This window comes from Dipodomys ordii, unplaced genomic scaffold (genome assembly GCF_000151885.1).
Source record: "Dipodomys ordii isolate 6190 unplaced genomic scaffold, Dord_2.0 Scaffold155, whole genome shotgun sequence".
NCBI classification, from domain to species: Eukaryota; Metazoa; Chordata; class Mammalia; order Rodentia; family Heteromyidae; genus Dipodomys; species Dipodomys ordii.
The window spans coordinates 2,160,868-2,184,158 of NW_012267371.1; the positions used below are offsets into that span (position 1 = coordinate 2,160,868).

Below are 23,291 nucleotides of genomic sequence, written 5' to 3' on the forward strand. Positions count from 1 at the left end.
CCAGCCCTCCCTGAGCTTCTTTTGCTCAAGGACACTCTACCAATTGAGCCACAGCGCCACTTCTGGCCTTTTCTGTTTATGTGGTACTAAGGAATCAAACCCAGGGCTTCATGAATGTTAGGTAACCAGTCTGCCACTAACCTATATTCTCAGCCCTAGAATAGGTTCTTGACTTGCATTTGTAATTATTAGTATTAAAAAATGAACTTAAAAAAACAACAACAACTCCGGGAGTCATTTCATATCAGTTTAGTGTTAACATAAGGCCCTGGCTTCAATCCCTAGCATAACAAAATAAACCTGTCTCAAAAGTTTCTAGCAGCTATCACTTACTCACCTCCTTCCATGTAAGATGAAGAGACTGTGGACCAAAAAGAGCAAACAGTTCATTCAACATTACAACACTAAGGCCAGGAGGCGGGGAAGGTGGCTCAGTGGTAGAGTGCTTGCCATGCATGCATGAGGCCCTGGGTTCAATTCCTCAGCACCACATAAGCAGAAAAGGCTGGAAGTGGTGCCGTGGCTCAAGTGGTAGAATAATAACCTTGAGCTGAAGAGCTGAAGGACAATGCCCAGGTCCAGAGTTCAGGCCCCATGACTGACAAAAACAAAACCAATAAACCTACAACTGGCACTGTGGCTCAAGTGGTAGAGTGCTTTACCTTGAGCTGAAGATCTGAGGGATCGCACCTAGACCCAGAGTTCAAGCCCCACGACCAACAAAAAAATAACAACACTAGTTAATAGCAAAAATAAGAATCCAGGTTCTGAGCCTTTTTGTTCATCATCATCATCATTTCTTTTTGGTGGTAGTAGGATTTGAGCTCAGAGCCTGTACCACTTATACCCAGTATTCATTTTCTTTTTTCAATTAGGCCAAATTTATTTGGACAGGAGTCAGGGAACAATGCTCCCCACAAGAGATTCATATCCTAATCCTGCAAATCTGAAAACACTAAATTATGTGGCAAGAGATGTGATCAGCTGGAGGAATGTGGCTCAAATGATGGCATACCTATTCAGCAAGGACAAAGCCCTAAGTTCAAACTCCTTACTGGTTCTAAAACACTACTGATTAAAAATGTATCTTAATCCTTAAATGGAATCACATGTATCTTCCCTGGAGGAGGCAGATGGAGTTATGAGACACATACAAAGGATAAGACAATGAGAAAATAGAGTAGATGAGCCCATTAACCAAGGAATGCTGACCAGAAGCTGAAAGCAACACTTTTCCCTGCAGCTTCCTTAAGGTTCTCAACTGAATCTCAAAGGATTCAAGGCAGTGGGTTATTAGAGGAATAACAGAAAATTAATACATTGAAAAGTTAAAAAAAAAAAGGGGGGTAGGTAGGCAGTACGAGAGTACTGAGGATTGAACACAAGGCCTCATGCATGCTACACCAGCATTCTACCACACCCTCATCCTGAAAAAATTTAAAGATCTTGTATAGCTGCTTGTATAGCTCAGTGTTAAGAAAATGTAATCAGCCTGGTCTAAGCTCTGGGTTCATTCCCTAGCATCAAAACAAATACACACAGATTAGACATATGCAAAACCATTTACTGACTCAGAAAGAATTATGCTTCAAGCTGGACATAGTAGCTGACAATTATAATCTCAGCACTTACCAGGCTGAGGTAGGTCTGAGACAGTGTCAAAAAATAGACAAGGGGCTGGGAATGTGGCTCAGTGGTAGAGTGTTTGCCTTACATGCATGAGGCCCTGGGTTCGATTCCTCAGCACCACATAAGCAGAAAAAAAAATCCAGATGTGGCACTGTGGCTCAAGTGGTGGAGCACTAGCCTTGAGCTAAAGAGCTGAGGGACAGCGCCCAGCCCAGAGTTCAACCCCACTACTGGCAAAAAATAAATAAATAAAAAATAAAAAGACAAAAAACACCAACTGGTTCATTCCTGTAATTCGAGCTACTTTGGAGATCAGGAAGGTGGAGGAGGCCAGACTAGACAAAAAATTCAAGAGACCATATAGCAACCATATCGCTGGTCATGGTGGTACTTGCTTATTATTCCAGCTAAGGCAAGAGGCAGAAACAGGAGTTGATCAAGGTCCAGGGCAAAAGATCCTACCACAAAAATATTCAAGGCAAGAAGGGTTAGAGGCACAACCCAAGTGGTAGAGTGCCTGACTAGCAAGCTCAACACCCTGAGTTCATTCAAGCCCCACAATGCTTCACACCCCTCCCAACCCCGGCTAAAAAAATGCTTCAAGTAACCTTAAAAATGACTAAGATCTCTAATCTCTCTAAAGGGTAAGGATACAATTTACCTCAAAATAAACTGGCAGACCTGAGAAATACAAACTCAGAAAGGCTTGATATTTACATAGCTGCTAACAAGAACCGTGTAGGTTTTACTGCAAACATACTAGCTGCTTGATCTCCTGAACAGACTAAACATAGGCAGAAGATGTCAATGTGGGTGTTCTGCCAGCACAAGTGTAAAGTTGTCATCAGAAATGAGTATGTGGCTTACAAAAATCCACAAATCTGTACCTTGGACTGTGTATGCCAACTCGTCTCAGAAGGACCTGGACTATTAGTACAATGAGTTAAAGTCATCTTCTATAAGCAAGAAGGAAATAACCAAGTTTATGTCAAGGCAAAAAGATGACTGCATGGTTTGTTTAATAATCTGTAAACAGCAACACTAAATCAAGTGATAACTCACATTATGATTCATTGCTGTTTAAAGTCAATATTCATAGCACAGCTTTAGGCTCAATTTCAGACAAGGTGAATACAATAGAAACAGATAAAGTGAAAGGACAAATTAAAGGCTAGAAATGCTTTATTAAGTGGTGTTATTTAATGGGTGATTCTGATAACTTGCATGGGAATCACATCAGGTGGTCACATTTTAAAAAAGGGGGGGGGCTAGGAATATGGCTTAGTGATAGAGTGCTTGCCTAGCATGTATGAAGCCCTGAATTCCTCAGTACCATATAAACAGAAAAAGCTGGAAGAGGCACAGTGGCTCAAGTGGTAGAGTGCTAACCTTGAGCAAAAGAAGCCCAGGGAGAGTGGTTAGGCCCTGAGTTCAAGCCCCAGAACTGGCAAAAAAAAAAAAAAAACCACTGCGGGAGGGAGGGAGTAACAGTGTTAGAACTGGTGCCCATGCCTGGGGCTAGTGGTCCAAACCTGTAACCATAGCTACTCAGGAGACTGAGATCTGAAGGGCAAGACAGCCCAGGCAGAAAAGTCCCCATAAGATTCTTATCTAATTAGCACAAAGTTGGAAGTGGTGCTGTGGTTCAAGTGGTAGAATACTAGCCTTGAGCACAAAAACTCAGGGACAAGCTGGCCACTGATGGTTCACTCCTATCTATAATCCTAACTACTCAGGAAACAGACCTAAGGATCACCTTTCAAAGCCAGCTCAGCCAGGAAAAGTCCAAGAAACTCCTATCCCCAATAAACTATTCAGAAAAAGCTGGGGGCTGGGAAGGTGGCTCAGTGGTAGAGTTCTTATCTTGAATGTATCAGGCCCTGGTTCAATTCCTCAGCACCACATAAGCAGAAAAAGCTGTAAGTGGTGCTGTGGCTCAAGTGGTAGGTGCTAGCCTTGAGCTGAAGAGCTGAAGGACAGCGCCCAGGCCCAGAGTTCAGGCCCCACAACTGACACACACAAAAAAAGAAAAAGAAAAAAAAAAGATGGAAGTGGTGCTGTGGCTCAAGTGGTAGAGCGCTTGCCTTAAGCACAAAACTAAGAGACAGTGCCCTAGCCTTGAGTTCAAGCCCTAGGACAGTTTAAAAAAAAAAAAAGTTCCCCCAAAAATTCTCAGGGCAAGGAAAAATCTCCAAAACTTTCTTTAACTTATTCAATCACGTAGCTGGGCGCCAATGGCTCACGCCTGCAATCCTAGCTACTCAGGAGGCTGAGATCTAAGGATCATGATTCAAAGCCAGCCCAGGCAGAAAAGTCCATGAGATCTGTCCAATTAACCACCAGAAAACCAGAAGTGGTGCTGTGATAGAGTGCTTGCCTTGAGTTGAAGAGTTCAGGAACAGCGCCTAAGCCCAGAGTTAAAGCCCACAACCGCCCCCCCCCCAAAAAAAAATCCAATCACTTTAGACATATGCTTCCTTTCTCTTTCCTCAACTAATACTTTGCTATTAGTTCTCTTTCCTCAACTAATACTTTGCTATTAGTTCCAACAGGTTAGTTAAGTGTTAATTCCACACTTAATAATCCTTTTAACATTAGATGCAATAGTAGCGTCTTAAGCTCTAAGTGCTTTAAGTTTTGAAAGATAGGCTAAAACTTTATTAATAAGAACGGTCTAAGAACTTGATTCTCCAGAGGCAGAAGCTAAGTCTAGTTAGGATCATCAATATGATAGTTTCAGAATTTCCATGAAAAAATTACCACCAAAATTGTCCCACAAGGGGCAGGTTTATCATACCTATTAATAATCACTTTAGTTCTTAGCTCAACAACTTTATTAGCATTCCTGTTTACAAATAGTTATAAAAATGTTTGTCCTTTTGAAAGTACCAGAGAATGTAGAAATCCTTGTTCATTATAAGATTCACTAAAATCATCAGCCTTTTGTAGAGTCAGAAGATCTCAAATCATATTTCATGTTGATCCTATTTAAATACCTTCTCTAAATAAATCAGTTAACAATAAAGTAGTATGACTGATACAGCTAATAAATGGTGATTCATTTATACTTTTCCAAACAATACTGGAGTAAGTACAGTGTGCATTAATTATCAAGAGAACTAACCTATTTAAAATACACTTAGATATCTCCCAAATGAAGACTCCTTTATAGTCAGGCATCCTCAAAGGACTGCAGGAAGAGGGGCTTCTAAAATCTTTAATGCTGTAAAGAAACTTATGGAAGGAAAATTTTCTGGCAAAAAGAGATTAAAACACTGACACAAAAATAATGAAAAAGGGTGATGAGAAGTACATGACTGGAAACACAAAGACAAATGATTTTTTAATTAATTTTTAATGACAAATTATCTCTGCAGAGATTTAAACATTACAGACCCAACCTGCCTCAACCCCACGGTGTTCCTAATAGTGCAGCTTTCCAAAACAAAAAAACAAAAAATCTTGTCTGCAGGACCTACAAATCTACATCTCATTAAGATGTAGATTTTTCCTGGACGCCTTCCAGCGCAGCTCACGGTAATCGTTAATCGTTCCAACATATCTATCACTTTTCTTAAAAAGTGCAATTTCAAAATCTACAGTCCTTCCCACCCCACCCCCACACCCTATTCCTCAAACCTAAAGGGGGTGTATGGGGTGGCGGGAATGCCAAATTGAAGGAAGGCACAGAGAAGGAAATTTTACGCTTGCCATGGAAGCCTAAAGAGAAGTCATTGTGCATGAAATAGCCCCTCGAATCCTCCACAAAAGATCTCCCTCTTTTGCAGAGCATGTCCATATAGTGGCTTCAGATAAGGTCGATGTGTTTTACCAGCCCGACTCCCGCGCTCTCCAGTGGAGTTAAACTCAGCTCCCAGCAGATAGCTAACCTACCGCGCGCTAGATGCTCATTGGGTCGATGAGCCGCCGCTCAGGAGCCGAAAACCCGCCTCCTCCATTCCGATGGCCCAAGGGCCTATCAGCCGGCAGCTGAAGGCAGAACCAATTGGCCGCTATACTTGCCAGTCAAATTCTCCGGCTGCACAGCTCCAAAGAACCGGCAGGACTACAACATCCCGCCCCCTATTCCCCTATTGGCTGGCCGGATCCATCGCTGCCCCTTCACTATTCCCCCCCACCCCGCGGTCCATTCATTTCACACAATAACGGGCCCCGTTGGAGCCTGTTCGAGATCTCATATGGGTAGACAAGACTCTCTGCCACTTACCCGGGATCGAGAGTAATCACTCACACTAACGCCAGCCCTGTTCCTCTGTGGTGAGGCCGCACCACAAGCCTCCGCTACCGCCGCCTTCTGCGCAACGCCAACCGCCCGCCAAAACGGATCCTTCCCTGCGCCTGCGCAACCAATCCAAGGAGCGGACCTTTTTTCTCCGCCCATTACGCCTGCGCAAAATGGTACACTACTCCCGCCACTACGCAAGCGCCGTAGTTTCACCGCCCTCTCCCGCCCGCCATTTCACGTGTTCCTGGCAGGCGGAACTTCTTAATACGCCTGCGTAAACTCGCCATTTTACTACACATGCGCCTAATTGATGATGGTCGCCAGAAGTCGCGGGGCTGCTTCTCTTCCGCGTAATATTAGCCATGCTCTGCCAAGTGAACTGAAAATAATGGTTGCGCGTAGAGGGTGAAAAAGTCATTTAAGTATCGTGGGGAAAACATTCAAAAATAAATGATTGGCAGGACAGCCAATCAAGCTACTTAAGAATAACATTGCTCGGAGCCAATGGGCTTAAGGGGCGGGGACTGCGTAGAACGCCCTAACGGATGACGTTTCGCAGCCTGGTTGTACCGCAGGCCAATAGTAGTAGGAATCGATTTTAAATATCCAATAAGAGCTAGGCAGGGGGTGGAGTCAACCAATGCCAATTGCCAGGAGGCGGGATAAATAGGCGAGGCTGACGGTAGGCTGGCGGATGCGCTCTTTGGCTTACTCCTTTCTCTTCGTGGACGCGACCGAGGAAGCATCGCTCAAGTGTCTCTTCCCACCCCTCTCTTGCCGTCATGTCTAAGTCCGAGGTAAGTGAGACTCTCTGCAATTTGATCTTCCCCCTCATCTCTAGAGTTAGGTAGAACGTAGCTTTTTTTTTTTCCTTGTTGCTGATGTTGACACGAGTGCTTAGAGCAGTTTTTTTTCAAGTCTCTGCTAGGGCCTACTCCCAAAGTTCAGGTCGCCATTTTGTCCTCATCGCCGCCATGAGGCCGCGGCTGCCAACCATTCGTTATCACCCTCTTAGCTCGTAGCAAGAGTGTTAAGCGCTTACGGTCTGGAGCTTTTATTTGTTTTTCTGCCTTGTTTAGTGAGTTGAGTTTCCTAAAAAGCTATTAAGCATTTCATGGGCACTGCAGCCCTTCCCGCTCCGGCCTAGCCTTTTGTTGCGCGTGCGTGCGAGGAGTTAGCGCATGCGCCCGGGGCTCTGCACCCGAGGTTGGGCCGTCACGTGGCGTGGGGCGAAAATCACGAACAATAAGTGCCCTGGGCTTAAGGGTTTGGTGAGAATCGGTGTTAAAGATCCCACTAAGCCCTTCCTACTCCCCTTTCCCTTCAGTCTCCTAAGGAGCCCGAACAGCTGCGGAAGCTCTTCATCGGAGGGCTGAGCTTTGAAACGACCGATGAGAGTCTGAGGAGCCATTTTGAGCAATGGGGAACCCTCACGGACTGTGTGGTAAGACTGATGGGTTTTTCTCTTCGTGTGTCTTGACTGTAGGTGATTGGTCTTTCTCTTCGTGTGTCTTGACAGTAGGTCTTAGTTGGAAGTTTTTTTTTTTTTTGTTATCCTATCTTTTTAAAAACTAGGTGTTAAATCTTTAGCCTTGGAAACTGAGTTGTGGTGTAGACAGGGCTGGTAACGTTTATTCTGTTCTTTGAAAAGTAATGATAATTAGCTTCTGGGGTCAGGCTATCTAATTAATTGGATTAACGCTCTTCTCAGGTAATGAGAGATCCCAACACCAAGCGCTCCAGGGGCTTTGGGTTTGTGACTTATGCCACTGTGGAGGAAGTAGATGCAGCTATGAATGCAAGGCCACACAAAGTGGATGGAAGAGTCGTGGAACCAAAAAGAGCCGTCTCAAGAGAAGTAATTGTTTTTAATTGCACATCTATGTATGGAAGGGTTAACATAAAATCTTTGGGCAGGGTTTTTTTTTTTTTTTGGCCTTTTTCTGTTTTAAACAGCTTGAGATACTCTTTTTCTCCTGTAGGATTCTCAGAGACCTGGTGCCCACTTAACTGTGAAGAAGATTTTTGTTGGTGGCATTAAAGAAGACACTGAAGAACACCATTTACGAGATTACTTTGAACAATATGGCAAAATTGAAGTGATTGAAATCATGACTGACCGAGGCAGTGGAAAGAAAAGAGGCTTTGCTTTTGTAACTTTTGATGACCATGACTCTGTGGACAAGATTGTCAGTAAGTAGACAACATTGTTGTATATATAAGGTTTCAAAAATCTGTACATTATTCTAACTTACATTTTTTCAGTTCAGAAATACCATACTGTGAATGGCCACAACTGTGAAGTAAGGAAAGCCCTATCAAAGCAAGAGATGGCTAGTGCTTCGTCCAGCCAAAGAGGTGTGTTTACTTGATTTTGCAGCTAGGCAATGTAGATTAAAAAGTTACTGTAAAGTGTGTTGTAACATTATAACTTAACTTTTTAAGGTCGAAGTGGTTCTGGAAACTTTGGTGGCGGTCGTGGAGGTGGTTTTGGTGGCAATGACAATTTTGGTCGTGGAGGAAACTTCAGTGGTCGAGGTATGTTACCAAATCTAAAGATAGATGCATACTTAGCTAGATTCTCTTTTTTTGCAACTTGAAATAACTGTTGGCCTGTTCCACTTAGTCTGGTTGCAGTCCAAACCTAGTTTAAAATTCTGCTTTCCTTCAGGTGGCTTTGGTGGCAGCCGTGGTGGTGGAGGATATGGCGGTAGTGGGGATGGCTACAATGGATTTGGTAATGATGGTAAGTTTACTAAATATAGTAAGTAAAATATTCTAGCAACTTGCACCTTTAGAATAGGCTAGTAGAGACTAAACTTTTAGTGCATGAACACATTCAACTTCACCAATAAAATAATACGCATGCTATTAGGCCTCAAGCCATCACACATGCAAAGATTTTTGCTGTTAAATACTTTTGTCTTATTGAGAAGAATTGTATTCTTGTAGGTGGTTATGGAGGAGGCGGCCCTGGTTACTCTGGAAGCAGAGGCTATGGAAGTGGTGGACAGGGTTATGGAAACCAGGGCAGTGGCTATGGCGGGAGTGGCAGCTATGACAGCTATAACAACGGAGGAGGCGGAGGCGGCTTTGGCGGTGGTAGTGGTAGGTATCCAGTGATCCAGTATTTGGTGTGGTAGCTAGATTAGCATTTTAGAGTTTCTGCCTGTGTTGGATTTTGAAGCTTTTAAAGCATTGTGTGGTACACTGCATGGTACATTAAAAACAGGCTTGCTGTGCTACCTCCTCCTGGCTTTAAGCTGGGGCCGCCTCACTCCCAAATAGTTAGGTAAGTGGATAGTGATTCCCTGCGATTTGAGTTAGATTAGCATCATGATAGGATTTAGTATATGAAGTCCTTTGGGACCTAAGGCAATTAGTTGATATATCCCAAAAAACCTATACTGGCTTTGGATGCAGGAAGGCCTGGACAATTCTTACATCACTAGGAAAACTTGCCATATGCCTTTGGATTTTCTTTCAACAAAGGATTGTTCAACTGAATGCCTTACCCAGAGAAGGAAATGGAAAGATTCAGAGCTACCAGTTTGGGAGGAAAGCACACAGATGATAACAACTTTCATTTTGACACAACAGAATTGAGCACTGTTGATCTTCAACTAACAGACAAGGGCCTTCTATTTCTAGGTAGCAATTTTGGAGGTGGTGGAAGCTACAATGATTTTGGCAATTACAACAATCAGTCTTCAAATTTTGGACCCATGAAGGGAGGAAATTTTGGGGGCAGAAGCTCTGGCCCCTATGGTGGTGGAGGCCAATACTTCGCCAAACCACGAAACCAAGGTATATTTCTGTGATTGGGTAAAGGTATCTACAATCTAGTATTGGTGAAGATTTCATAAATATTCCAGATAGTGTGCATGTGGGCAATAATAAGGTGACAATTTTTAATTTTGGGGGGGGAAAACTTGTAATCAAACCATGCCTTTGTCAGTTAAGGTTCAGATACATAACCTGAACTCAGACACATAAATAATCTCAAATACAGAGAAACTTGGCCATTAAATGGTCATTTCCTCAGATTTTAAATGATGAAATAATATTTCAGGTGGCTATGGCGGTTCCAGCAGCAGCAGTAGCTATGGCAGTGGAAGGAGGTTTTAACTACTGCCAGGTAAGTAAGCACCTTTCTTATATGTTAGCTGAATTTTTTATAATTGCTGATAAACCCAGTAACCCTGGTGTAGCTGAGCAGTGCAACGTAGTTAACCTTATAATTGCAGTAAATTTGTGAATATTAAGTTAATATTCAGATCAGCAAAATTTGTGGGAAACAACGTGGTATTGGATTTGTAGCCTTGAGTCTTAATATGTTTAGATTAACAACTTTATTCCATATTGTTCAACAGGAAACAAAGCTTAGCAGGAGAGGAGAGCCAGAGAAGTGACAGGGAAGCTACAGGTTACAACAGATTTGTGAACTCAGCCAAGCACAGTGGTGGCAGGGCCTAGCTGCTACAAAGAAGACATGTTTTAGACAATACTCATGTGTATGGGCAAAAAACTCGAGGACTGTATTTGTGACTAATTGTATAACAGGTTATTTTAGTTTCTGTTCTGTGGAAAGTGTAAAGCATTCCAACAAAAGGGTTTTAATGTAGACTTTTTTTTCTTTTTTTTCTTTTTTTTGCACCCATGCTGTTGATTGCTAAATGTAATAGTCTGATCATGACGCTGAATAAATGTGTCTTTTTTTTAAATGTGCTGTGTAAAGTTAGTCTACTCTGAAGCCATCTTGGTAAACCTGCCCCAAGAGTGTGGAGTTAGAATTACTTCAGGGTGGTGCCAAATTTCATTTGAAATTTACTTGGAACTGCTTGGGTTCAGAAGCCATTGCTTTCAGAAAGAAACCTTGGTGTAGTTAACTGACAGTTACTGTGACCTTGATGAAATTCACCATTGACAGGGTGACTCAAGCAAAGTCATGGAATTTTATTTGGTTATAAAAACAATGGTTGGCACATCCTATGCAATATCTAAATTGAAAAATGGTACCAGATAAAATGATAGATGGGAATGAAGATTGTGTATCATCCATTATCATGTGTAATCAATAAACGATTTAATTCTCTGAATGGAATGACAACTGTATGGATTTGGGACTGGCAGAGATTTGGACTTTACCTACACACTACCCCTGATAAAACGTTGAATGTTTCTATATCACAGTGCAAGTTCAAAGCTCTGCCAGAGAACAGCCCCCTGCTGGCTAATGCCACCCAATAAGTCCACAGATTAGAGGTGTTACAGACTACTTTTCTTAAAATGACAAAATACCCATACAATTTTAATTTGAAGAATAGGGTACATTAAAGGAAAACTGCAGTTTTTGTGGGCTTTTTTAAACTGGGTTATTTTTTTGCTTAGGTCATTGTTGGGTGGGTCTTCAGATATAATAAATCATTTGTAGATTTAAATTAGAAATGTGATGTTTTCTGCATAATTATATCAACTGCAGTTTTCTTTTAAATGTGGCACAAGGTCACACAACATTCAGAGGTGTTAATTGTATGGAAAATGCATTCTAAACAGTTGATATCCAATAATTGTCTGTACATAAGATTCTTTTGAGCCTTTGGTGCCACTTTAATTTCAGTGCCTTTGTACCTAGTAGTATAGATACCTGTTTATCATTAGGACTGTATTCCATTCCATGGATGTATTACTTGGAAGTTCGGGCGGAGGGTGGGAAAAGTGGATGGGAGGTGGTGGGGATGGGAAAGCATGGATGATAGTTACATGATACTGGCTGAGTTTGCAATAGCAGGTGGAACCTTAACTGTTGAGGGAGTTTGCAGATACCTCAGGATTCGTGACAATGCCTTTAAAGATCCAGGAGATGTTCAGCTACTAGGAACTGCTAGCAAGCATAGCGCGAATGGCTTCGAGCTCAGACACTCTGCAGCTGAGAGTAGACACATGTGGTATGTGGAGTACAGATAAGCCAGGGGCAGGCCACGACATGCTCCATGAAAGCTAGGAGGGAGTGAAATTTCAGTGACCATCGCAAGGAAGGAGGCAGACAAGAGTAAGGCACACCTGACTCTTAGGACTAGCAGTCAGAACCAGAAGGAAAGGTTTTATTGCTATACTGGTAGGTAAGAACAGATTTTACTTACATCCATATAGTTATGTAAAATCCAGTTTTCTGTTGGAATCTCATTTATATTGAGCCAAAAACTAGTCCAGTTAAGCTGAACTTGGTTTTTTGTATCTTGAGATTAATTGACACCCTATTGGCTTCAAATTGAAGTGGACACTTTAAATTTATGTCTGCTGTAAAATGTTTGTTCCCATTTCCTTAAAACAATGGCTCAAGTAAAATACATATATTAGTATCTTCCCCAACATGGTGGGAGGTGGGTGGTTCATTAGTGGGAGGTGGGGGGAATAGTTTGAAGTGGGGCTTGGTCTCAAAAATAGAGCTAGTTCTAAAAGTTGTTTACTTTTCTAGGGAAGAATCTGCTACAGGCTTAACAGCTCTGTTTTAAAAAAAAATCAAACTATCCCAAGTTCATGGCTAAAAGGTAAGTTCTCTTTAAGGACCTAGTGCTTTGTATATTCCCGGAGTGTGAAAGACTTGGATTTAAACTGTAAAATTTAATCTGGATCAGTTTCCTGTAGTTGGCAATTGAAAGGAATGGGGTGGTCACAGTAGTGAAGTTGTGGGACCCTTCAACTCTTATGAATATTAATGGTTCTTTTTCCTTTCCCCTCTAGGAAAATCCTTGTGAGGACAACCTTTATTATCAGCCATTGTGCTTTATCTCACTGCCATGCAGTTGGTTTAGCTGTTCTAATTATTAGCAGCTTTAATTCAGTTTTGTGAATGGGCTTTATAATAAACTATTTTGACTTACTTTTGGGTTTTGTTTCTTTGTCTGCCATACTGATATTCGTGGTAAATATTTTGGTGCTGTTTTCTTATCCATTTCAGATTTGGGAGTGGGAATGGGTGTTAATATATTAGTTGCCTGGTACCAGCTTGAAATTTATATGATCATATTCCCTTGGTCATACCAGTACTGCCCAGGTAGTGGTGGTGGGTTTTTTTTTGGGTGATAGTTCTCTGCTTGGGTGATATGCCTGAGCCTTTTTTTTTTTTTTGTAGGTTGTGGGAAATTCACTGAGAGCAAGTGGTTCTCATGAGAAAAATCTTTTAACATTTCCAAAGTTTAGGTAGTACAGGGGACATTTTATTGTGACATTTAAGTAACAATGGATTTTCTGAAGAAGCCCAAAGCCCTGCAACTACAGCAATATTTTTTTTAAGTAAGCGTAATAAAGCTGGGCACCAGTGGCAAATGCCTATAATTTTAGTTATTCCGGAGGCTGAGATCTAAGGATCTCGATTCCTGGGCAGGAGAGACCGTGAGACTCCTATCTCCAATAAAACCACCAGAAAACCGGAAGTGGCGCTGTAGCTCAAGTGGTAGAGCGCTCGCCTTGAGCTGAAAGTCCTAACTTAATAATAGGAAGCTTTAAACGGTGCCAATGGCTCATGACTAATACTACTCAGGATGCTGAGATCTGAGGATCACAGTTCATAGCCAGCCCAGGCAGGAAAGTCAGAGAGACTCCAGTATACCACCGGAAGTGACATTGTGGTTCAAGTGGTATAGCACTGTACTTAAGCTGAAGAGCTGAGGGACAGTGCCCCAGCCCAGAGTTCAGGCCCCATGACTGACAAAAAGGAAGACAATAAACAGGACACACATGGGTCATGCTTGCAATCCTAACTATGCAGGAAAATCTGACCCTGAAGTAGAGCTGTGGCCCAATCAGTAGACTCTTGAGCAAAAAAGATAACCCAGGCCCTGAGTTACAGCCCCATTACACAAAGACAATGGAATGAGACAGTTTATGTATGTAGAGCTCTTTATAAAACCAAAAGAGGGATGCTTAGACAAGAGGTGGAGGTTGGAGACCTAGGAAGTTAAGTTTCTCCTCTGGCCTCAGGCAAGTCTCATTGAACACTGCAGAGCTTCAAAAAGTTGGGGTTCCCCTTGTACTAATGTGGAGAATTTAGCACCTTCTGGATGTTGGGGTATGGGGGGATGCCTTTAACAGAAGGGAGGAAAATCCCCACCAGGCCCTCTCCCCCTCCCCCAACTACCACCAAACACACACAGGCCAGCTCAGTCTGTGGCCTCCATCTTGGTAACCCGGGGCACAAGGAAGATTGTCCCATCTGCAGCCTGTTGCAAAGCATACTCCTCTGGGGAATAGCTGTTGCCTGATTCATCCCGAAGATGGTGAAAGATATCACGATAGAGCTCTGCCAGCTGTTGGCGCATGACCTCCAGGGTACGGTCTGCCTCTCCTCTGGCCCTGAGAAGCCGCTCCCTCTCATTGCCCAGTCGTTCTAGCTCCCGCTCCAACTGCACGATAGTCTCCAACTTTCTCTTACGGCAGTTCTGGGCAGCCACCTTGTTCTTGCCCCGACGTCGGATGTCCCTAACTAGAGCCAGTTGGCTTTCCGTCAGTGGGTACCTTGCCAAGAGCTCATTAAAGTCATCTACAGGCAAGTTGACAATCTTGTCCGTAGGGAAAGGGATCTTCATGGCCAGGGCCCGACGCTCATCCCGACTCCCTGCTTCCCCCCGTGTAGCAGGCTTAGCCTGTGCAGGACCAGAGGAGGCCTCTAAGGCCAAGGGGGTCTCTGAAGGTGGCAGGGTATAATTAGGGTGGGGCAAGGTGTTGGGCATAAGCGAGTAAGGGTACTCCACTGGATACATCTCTACATACTCGCTCGGCCGCCGACCAGCCTCTGTCCCTTCCAGCTCAAGAGATTCAGCATCACTGTAGTTGAGAGATAATCCTGAGTCCGATTCTGGATCTTCTTGGGGCTTGGGTGGCCCCACTGGCAGCCCAATGTCCAGGAGGGCTAAGGGATCAGCAAGGGGCTCATTGAGCAGGCCTGAGAGGGTCAGTGGCTTAGGCACTGGTATGGCCATGTTGCCATAGGGGAATGAAGGGTCTGGAACTTGGGATGTGGATACTGGGAGCTCATATGGTGGTGGAGGAAGGTTAAAGCCTGGATCCGGATGGACTGAGCAGGGACAGTAGGTTGGGGTTGGTGGAGGTCCAGGGTAAGGGGCTGGAGCTGGAGGTTCAAATGATGGCTCACTTGGAGCAATGAGACCCTGCAAGAAAAGACAAAGAGGTTTGGAGTCAGACTGGAGAAGAGGAACCCTGTGTTAGGATCAAGCGAAGACCTTCTGAAAGAACCAATGAGATGAGATCCAAAAGTTGTCAAAAATCACTGGAAGCTTCTAGCAGACAAGTCCTGGAACCTCCTCTTACTGGACTAAAATGGTTCCTGTTCCCTAGTTTCCCACCGGAAGACAAGGCATTGTTATCCAAAACAACCCCTCAGAACTCTTTCCTGCTGTGGTTATCCTGGGTCAAAGGGTCAAGTTCAGCTTGGGGCCATCCCCTGGGTGTCCAGCAGAGGGAGCTGCTGTGTGAGAGGAAGGCCTAGGGCAGATCCTGTAGGCTTCCAACAGAGGAGTTTAAGGAGGTGGGCACAGAGCCCAGGATGGGGATGAAGAAGCACCTGGAGAGCCTACACAAGCTCTGCCATTTCTTCAGTCCCGTAGTCCCTGCCCAGGTGCAGCAAGGAGGAAGAACATGTTGGAAATACAGCCCCCAACCCACATAGGGGAGCCACCTTGCTCCAGCTCAGCTGGAGACAAAGACATCATTGTTTAGGCCAACAGACACCCCTTTGTCCAACATGCAGCAGGAGAGGACCCCGGCATATTCTGACTCCCCTTTCTGAGGCCCCTGAACTACTACTGCTCTGCTACCTGGGAGAAAGGGACCCAGTTGCTAAGGACAAGGAGAGGAAATGAAGGAGGATGGGCAGGATTCGAAGAGAGGAGGTCAGAAGAGAAAAAGATGAGGGCTGAGCAGGAGGCCAGGGAGAGAGGTGTGAACAGAGAAGCTGCTAAGAGGAACCTACACCCTCTTTGGCCTGTCAGATCCTTCTCTCCCCCACTTGTATTCTCTGCACCTCAGCACCCCCTTTTCCCCAACATTCCTCATTGTTTCCATCCACCCCTCCCACACACTCCAGCATTTCATTTTTCAGTGTCTGCAACACTTTCAGCCCTGGCTCCCTCCACCCCCTGGCCTCCACCCCAATCCAGCCTCCAGCCTTCTCCATCCTTCCACTCCCTAGGGCTTACCTGTAGCTCGGAGATGGACATGATCTCTTGCCAAGTCAGTTCCATCTCACCCAGCTCTGCACTGAGCAGCTGTGTCAACCTGTTTCTGCTCTGCTGGGGAGGGCAAGGGGGCATCCTACTGGGCCAGGGCTGCGTCCAGCTTCCCCCAAAGCCCAAAGGGCTTCAGCAACCTGTGTCAAAAGAGGAAAAGTATTAGAGCTTCCCCTGCTAGTGTCTGCAAGTTTGTCCTGCCACATGAGAGAAGGGCAGTCTTCAGCTCCTCACTTCTGCTGGGCTGTAAGCTACCAAAACCTTCTGAGATGTGGTCTCTGCCTCACCTACTATAAGTATATTCAGTCCTTCTGGAAGCATAGTAGGTCTTTACCTCCAGACAAGATGTTTTCTCAATCCCCTGCTTCTTCTGAAACTTCTTCAAACTGTATTCCTGGCCAGATACAGAGCTGGATCTTCAGAGACTTTTTTTTTTCTTTCTGTCTTGGTCTAATTGCCCATTTTAGGGAAGGAACCAACAGGAGTCAGTTTTGCTTTCCTCTTATTTCCTAAGTGTTAAGAGTTTCAGTCTTTTCTTTCCAAGATGAGAGTAAGTGCTTAGGGATCCCCAAGGAGTATGTTGTGGGAAGTACTAAGCAGACATGCCCTCCTCTTGTCTGAGATATGGACCAGGCCTGGTGGCGATAGCAGCCCTGCCCTCTCCTCCTATCCTCACCCCTGGCCTTCCCTGCCTGGGCCAGATAAGAGGTTTATCAGCTACAGTGCTTTGGGGACACAGGACCTCTACTTCATGTCCTTGTAGGATCATCTTGGCCATATCTCAACCCTAACACAACCAGGGGTCTTTCTTTCCTCTTCCAAGGCAATGTAACAACCACAGGAGTCTTGCTAAATGCTTGTCAGGAACTGCACTACACTGGTGTATTATACACATTTGTTTATGAGATTGGTTTTCACAAAGACCCTAGGAAATCTATTCAAAACCTGAGACCCAAGCTGTTAAATGGTAGGATGAGGTCTAGAATAGGACTGTCTATTCAACCAAGACACCGTCCCTTCCCACCCTCCCTGGTGGCTTGCCACACTACACCTCTGTCTACTGTGTCTGAGTCTCAGTCCCTTTTCTCTTCTTCTGGACAGTGCCTCTTTAGATCTTTGAATACCTCTTCCCCTCTCATCCACCTTCATTTTTTTTTGTACCTGTCTTGGGGCTTGAACTCAGGGCCCTGGGCACTATCCCTGAGCTTCTTTTGCTCAAGGCTAGCATTCTACCACAGTGCCACTTCTGGTTTTTTTCTGAGTCATTCATTGGAGAGAAGAGTCTCAGGGACTTTCCTACTCAGGCTGGCTTCAAATTGGGATCCTCAGCTCAGCCTCCTGAGTAGCTAGGATTACAGGTATGAGCCACCAATATCTAGATCATCCACCTTCTTCTGATCTGGCCTCAAGCTGCAGCCCAGCCATAAAGCAGCATCAGCAACAGTGTGTGAGGGGGGGGGGGACATTGGGCAAAGTCATCTTACTGCTCTGTATCTGTTTCCTCATTTGTAAAACCAGGGAGCTGGACAAGTTGAACTTGGAGGTCTTATTCATCTTAGACACGAGTTTAGAGTTCTCAGTGAACTCTCACCTCTTCCTTTATCTTCCCTTTTCTGTCAGGCCCTCTGCTCAACCTACCTCCTATTCCATGACACCTATCTCTCCCTGAATCTGTCCTTGTCTTCAGCACAAGATGCTGAGTATATTTAGCAAAGGCTTCCTGATTTCTCAGGACCAGACATTACACATACACACATACATACCATCACCACCAACACATTAGTGAAGGAAAGTAGCCAGAATGAAGAAAACTTCCAGAGAGACAAAGGATAGGCCAGTAATCTCACATAGCATGATCTTAGATCACCCACCACAAAGATGACCTATCACAACTATTCAATGTGGAATCCATTCTTGGACTTACCACAAAATTTACAGGCACTACAAGTATCCTTTTGAATAAGGGTGTCTCTGAGCTCCTACCTCCACCTCTACCTCCATGATATAAATGCCATCTTCAGAGCTGGGAGTTGATATAGGAATAGAGCCTTGACCAGTAGGCAGAGTGGGTGGGGTGTTTATGTCTGTCCAGGATGCCATTTCAACACCGGAACCCCACCCTCCCCACCCAGGTTCTGGCGGAAATTGCCCAAAAGCAAATGAATGGAGAAGGGGTTTAGAAGCAGGACCAAGACTCTTGCTTCATACTCACTCCACCCCCACTCTGACCTTCCTGGGTCTCTCAGGTGCAGTACAAAGATCCTTCCCTAGGAGGCAGGAGACCAGGCTTCCCAGCCTTCAATATGCATGACCTTAGCTAGACCCTGCAGGCTTATGCCTGTAATCCTAGCTACTCAGGAGTCTGAAATGTGGAGATCAAGATTCAAAGCTAGTCTGGGAAGGAAAGTCTTTCTGTGTATGTGTCTTATCTCTAAAAAGCCAGAAGTGGTAGAGTACCAATGTTGGCCTAAAAAGCTAAGAGTCAACACCCAGGCCCTGAGTTCAAGCCTCAGTACTGGTACACACACACACACACAGCACACACAGCACACACACACATACACACAGAAGAGCATGACCTTAGGTGAGCTGCTTCATACATATTCAGTCTCCTCCATTAAATGGAGACAGGAAGAGCAAACCTCATTGTTGCAAGAACTAGATTCCATCCAGTTCAGGGTACTGCAAACTTGATTGTGCACTATTTACCTGGAATACATGGAAAAACAGATTCCTGAAAGCCACCTAGATAGACCTAGCAAATTGAACTGATCATGCAGGAGCCTGGAAAGCAGCATTTTTAACAAATAAATGCCCTAGGGATTCTAATGCCAGGCCAATCTTACCTCAAGAAATAATAACAAGGGCTAGGGATGTGGTTCAAGTGGAAGAGTGCCTGTTTAGCAAGGGAGAGGTCCTGAGTTCAAACCCCAGTATCACCAAAAAAGAACAAAGACTTTTTTTGAGGCTAAGAAAAAGAGACATCAAAGAGCCCAACTGTATGAATTTTCAAGGAAGAACACAAAGCCAGAATGGAAATGGGGAAATAGGATATAGGCTTCTTCTAGCTTCAAACTCTTGATTCAAATGAAGCTAGAGAGCTGTCTCTGAATCCAAATATAACTCCTTTTCCATGAAGACTTGGAGCTTAGTATCCCCCTCTTCCTGAGATAGGAAGATGAAAAGTATAAAAGTAGCATGGGGAGGCAGGAAGAGGTAGTTGAGGAGAACTTTTGGACCAATGCCAGCCAGCTTTGTGGTGCAGCAGTAAGTTTGTACCAGAACAAAGGGGGAGTGAGAAAGTACCTTTTATTTGGGCAACTGTGGCTCATGACTGTACTGCTCAGGAGGCTGAGATCTGAGAATCATGGTGGTTCAAAGTCAGTCTAGGAAGGAAAGTCCATGAGACTCTTCTCTCCAATTAACCACCAAAAACCCAGAAATGAAACTGTGGCTCGAGTGGTGGAATACTAGCTTGGACCAAAAAAGCTCAGGGCCAGCACCCAGGCCCTGAGTTCAAGACAGACAGACAGACAGACAGACAGGCAGGCAGGCAGACAGACAGACAGACACACACACACACACACACACACACAAACACACGGAGAAGAAGAAAAAAAGAAAGTGCCCTAGATGCTCAGAGATGATTGGGGTTTATAAAACACCACACAGAGTGCAGAAATTGGAAAGATTAGGAAAGTCTTCTTTTTTTCTCTGCCCCCCACCCAGTGTTGGGGATCACACTCAAGGCCTTGCTTAGACTGGATAAATGTGTTATCACTGAACTATATTCCCAGAACCCCTACTAAAGATCTTAACCACCATCCCTAAGTACTCACAAAAGGGTATGGAGTTTTATGCTTAGAGATGCAGGATCATTTGGAGAGGGATGCTGGGCAGAAGAAAAAGAAAAAGTGCCTTCTACTGCTGTCCCAGACCTCTTCATTTCCTTGATAAGGAGAGGGGCAGTAAGGCGGGGGCTTGCCCCAGGGTTCCTGTTCAGAGGTTTATTCAACTGTCTGGGGGTCAATATAGAGTAGAAGGAGGGGAAGGTAAACTTAAAGGTAAACTTAAGGTATGAGCTTGGCAGGTAAGCAACCTAGTTAGGTAACCAGAGGTAATATAGAGAAACAAACAGATTGAACATGGAAGAGGAAAGATTGAAGCAGAATAAACTCAGGTCTCCAGTGGCCCACATGACTCAGTGTGTGGGAACAAGGGAGGGGGAGGGGAACACACTTCTGCTATCCTGTCACTCTATCCCTAGATGCCAACCTCTAGTTCTTTGGTACCAATGACTTGGAGACACCCAGTCCCAGATGGTCTGATCCCTCCTTCAAGAATTCCAGTTGAGGGCTGGGAAGGTAGCTCAAGAGTACTTGCCTTGCATGCATGAGGCCCTGGTTCCTCAGCACCACATAAGCAGAAAAAGCTGTGGCTCAAGTGGTAGAGTGCTAGCCTTGAGCTCAAGAGCTCAAGAGCTGAAGAGTTGAGGGACAGCACCCAGGCCCAGAGTTCAGGCCCCTTGACCGACCAAAACAAAAGTTCCAGTTGAAAGAACTAACAGGTGCTTTCTTCTCCCTTCCAGGTCCAGTTCTACAGCCCTAGAGTTCTGAGGAGAAGCCATAGGAGCCAAGAACCCAGCTGGGCACCAACTCCCATTCTTGCTATAACAAGCATTTCACATGTATTCATATATCTTGGGTCTCCAATTCCTCAGCTTCTCCCCCAAAATCTTCCCAGGCAGATGGGACAAAGGCAACCAGGATGGGGAAGGAGGAAATCTATTGGCTTGCCCAGGGGGAATGGGCCAGTTGAAAGGTTTCTCCTGGACACTTCCCAGGTTGGGTCCTCCATCTCACAACCTTTCACCCCAAGGATCCCAGAAAAATCTCCCCTTCCCGCGGGAGTGGGGGGGGGGAGAGGGAAGCCATCTAGATCTTCTCCCAGAGGACTTTTTTTCTCAGAGATGTCCAAGACTTAAACCTGGGGAAGTCTGGCAAATCTCTTGCAAACAGACCTATTAAAAGAGGGTTAATTTCTCCTCCCCCATCTCCTCCACCACCACACTCCACCACCTCTCCAGTCTGGAAACAGTCTGCCCCCACCCCGTCTTCTCAGGTACCTGTAGGAGATTCCAAGCAGGATGAAGGGAGAGGTGTCACAGCTCCCGAGCCGCACTACCTCTGCGAACCAGCTCGGGCCGAGCCCCGCCTCCAGGCCATGGCTCAGTGTAGTAGGGGAGGTTCCCCGACACCCCCAAGGCTTGGCGGAGCCCCGGGGAGCTCCAGGGCCGGCACCCTGCCCTTTCTCTCTACAACCCTCGGCCTGGCTTCTCAGTCCTTTACTCCAACCCTCCCCTTTCCCCCCGTGGCCCTCCTCTCCTCCTGCCCCTTCTGGCCAAGAGAGGAAACTTGAGCCCGGTGTGGTTTCTGCCCACACCCCGCCCTCGCCTTTGCTCCGGGCCAACGGGGGCACCCAGAACGCCCAGGTCTGTATTTTCTCCACCCGGCGTGTGATGAATTCCACTCCCCCGACCCAAAGACACACACCTAGACCACTCAAAAGTGACCTCCGTGAAACTGGATAGGGTTGGAATTCTCCTCCTTTCCCTCCCTCCCCCACCTTCCCCACCTCCCGGGAAACTGAGGCATAACAAGGGAGCAGGCAGCTGAAAATGAAGACCCAAGGTGTCCCAGCTGTTTAAGGCAGGTAGATGTTTAGAGTACCGGAAAGCCTGGGCTCTGGGAACCGAGTAAGGGAGCTATTTTGGGGGAGGAGGGGCCGCCAGCTACTTTGATGTGTCCTTTTACCTGTAGCCTTCTCCCCTCCCCCCCCCAGCCTCAGATGTCCGAACAAAGGCTTCTTTCTTGATCTCGTGTGTGTGTGTGTGTGTGTGTGTGTGTGTGTGTGTGTGTGTGTGGTGGGTGAGGGGCTGCCCAATTAGGGAGATTATTGTCTTCACTTGAAGAGGACCCTGGATACCCTCTGTCCTCCTTTCCCCCCAGCCATATAAGCAACTACCATACCTTGGACTGGCTGGGATACTTGTGTAGAATATCAGGTTCATCTCCCCAGAAACCCACAGCAGATCTGCATCAGGCCAATGCATACTTCCACAGGTCTTCCTGCATCTGTGTCCATGGCACAGGATCCATCCTCAGGCCAAGTTCTAAGAGACTAAGAGAAAGATCTTTCTCCAAGTTTTTAGTAGCCTTCACCTACTTCATGTCTAGCTTTTGGTCATTACAAACCACATCTTATACTTTCCCTCTATTTTTCCTCCCAGTGAAACTTTTCTTTCTTCTTTTACAGGTCCTAGGGCTTGAACTCAGGGCAACCACTTTACCAAATTGAGCCACAGCTTCACTTTATGCTTTTTTGGTGATTAACTGGAGACAAGAGGCTCACAAGCTTTCCTGTCCAGGCTGGCTTTGAACTGTGATCCTCAGATCTCAGCCTCTTGAATAGCTAGGATAACAGTCATGAACCATTGGCTCTTTTCTTTCCTTCCTTCCTTCCTTCCTTCCTTCCTTCTTTCTTCCTTCCTTCTTTCTTCCTTCCTTCTTTCTTTCTTTCTTTCTTCCTTCCTTTCTTTTTTTTCTCGGCTGTGTGGCGTGAACTCTGGTCCTGGGCGCTGTCCCTCAGCTCTTCAGCTCAAGGTTAGTGCTCTACCACTTGAGCCACAACACCACTTCCAGTTTTCTGAGTGGTTTGTTGGAGATAGGAGTCTCACAGACATTCCTGCCCGGGCTGGCTTTGAACTGCGATCCTCAGATCTCAGCCTTCTGAGTAGCTAGGATTATAGACGTGAGCCACAGGCACTCAACTGGCTCTTCTTTTCTTTTTGCTTCTTCTTTTAGTTTCTATGCCAGTAATGACACTTGAACTCAGGCCCCTTAACGTTTTTGCTCAAAGCTGGCACTATTTGAACAACAGCTACATTTTTGGCTTTTTGCTGGTTAATTAGAGAGCAGAGTTCACAGATTTTCCTGCTCAGGCTGGCTTCACATTTCAGTCCTCAGATCTCAACCTCCTGAGTAGTTAGGATTGCAGGTGTGAACCAGTAGCACCTAGCTCCAACTAGGGGAAATAAATAAGTGCCACCCCAAAGTAGGGCTGACATTCAGCAAATCCATCTGATAGGATTGTGTTTGTTGTTAAAATAA

The 23,291-nt window shown here is 45.2% G+C and overlaps 3 protein-coding genes across 7 annotated transcripts in view; 1 reads left to right on the forward strand and 2 right to left on the reverse strand.

The window, feature by feature from the left end:
- Cbx5 (chromobox homolog 5) overlaps positions 1-5,968 on the reverse strand; it is a 31,779-nt gene extending 25,811 nt beyond the window's left edge. Inside the window, exon 1 of the mRNA XM_013032429.1 lies at positions 5,858-5,968. The gene's annotated coding sequence lies outside the window, so the exon portion shown is untranslated. The remainder of the gene's footprint in view (positions 1-5,857) is intronic.
- Positions 5,969-6,568: 600 nt separating this feature from the next.
- Positions 6,569-12,759, forward strand: Hnrnpa1 (heterogeneous nuclear ribonucleoprotein A1). 4 transcript variants are annotated; one of them, XM_013032514.1, is made up of 12 exons: positions 6,569-6,672; positions 7,203-7,319; positions 7,587-7,733; positions 7,858-8,068; positions 8,141-8,233; positions 8,321-8,413; positions 8,547-8,621; positions 8,828-8,983; positions 9,527-9,682; positions 9,948-10,013; positions 10,249-12,426; positions 12,620-12,759. In XM_013032514.1, exons 1-10 carry the CDS (start codon positions 6,658-6,660, stop codon positions 10,001-10,003), a joined length of 1,119 nt encoding a protein of 372 aa, XP_012887968.1. In that variant the 5' UTR covers positions 6,569-6,657; the 3' UTR covers positions 10,004-10,013; positions 10,249-12,426; positions 12,620-12,759. The 4 variants fall into 4 exon arrangements, with proteins under 4 accessions (XP_012887968.1, XP_012887965.1, XP_012887966.1 ...); XM_013032511.1 differs by lacking the exon at positions 8,828-8,983; XM_013032512.1 differs by lacking the exon at positions 8,828-8,983 and having other exon boundaries at positions 12,354-12,426.
- A 1,018-nt stretch (positions 12,760-13,777) lies between these two features.
- Nfe2 (nuclear factor, erythroid 2) lies at positions 13,778-21,427 on the reverse strand. Of its 2 annotated transcripts, none has more exons than XM_013032456.1 (3): positions 16,457-16,667; positions 16,093-16,262; positions 13,778-15,045 (listed from the first exon to the last, which is right to left on the reverse strand). In XM_013032456.1, the coding sequence occupies exons 2-3, from the start codon at positions 16,204-16,206 to the stop codon at positions 14,038-14,040; spliced, it is 1,122 nt and encodes a 373-aa protein (XP_012887910.1). In that variant the 5' UTR covers positions 16,207-16,262; positions 16,457-16,667; the 3' UTR covers positions 13,778-14,037. The 2 variants fall into 2 exon arrangements, with proteins under 2 accessions (XP_012887910.1, XP_012887911.1); XM_013032457.1 differs by lacking the exon at positions 16,457-16,667 and adding an exon at positions 21,248-21,427 and having other exon boundaries at positions 14,031-15,045.
- Positions 21,428-23,291: the final 1,864 nt, after the last annotated feature.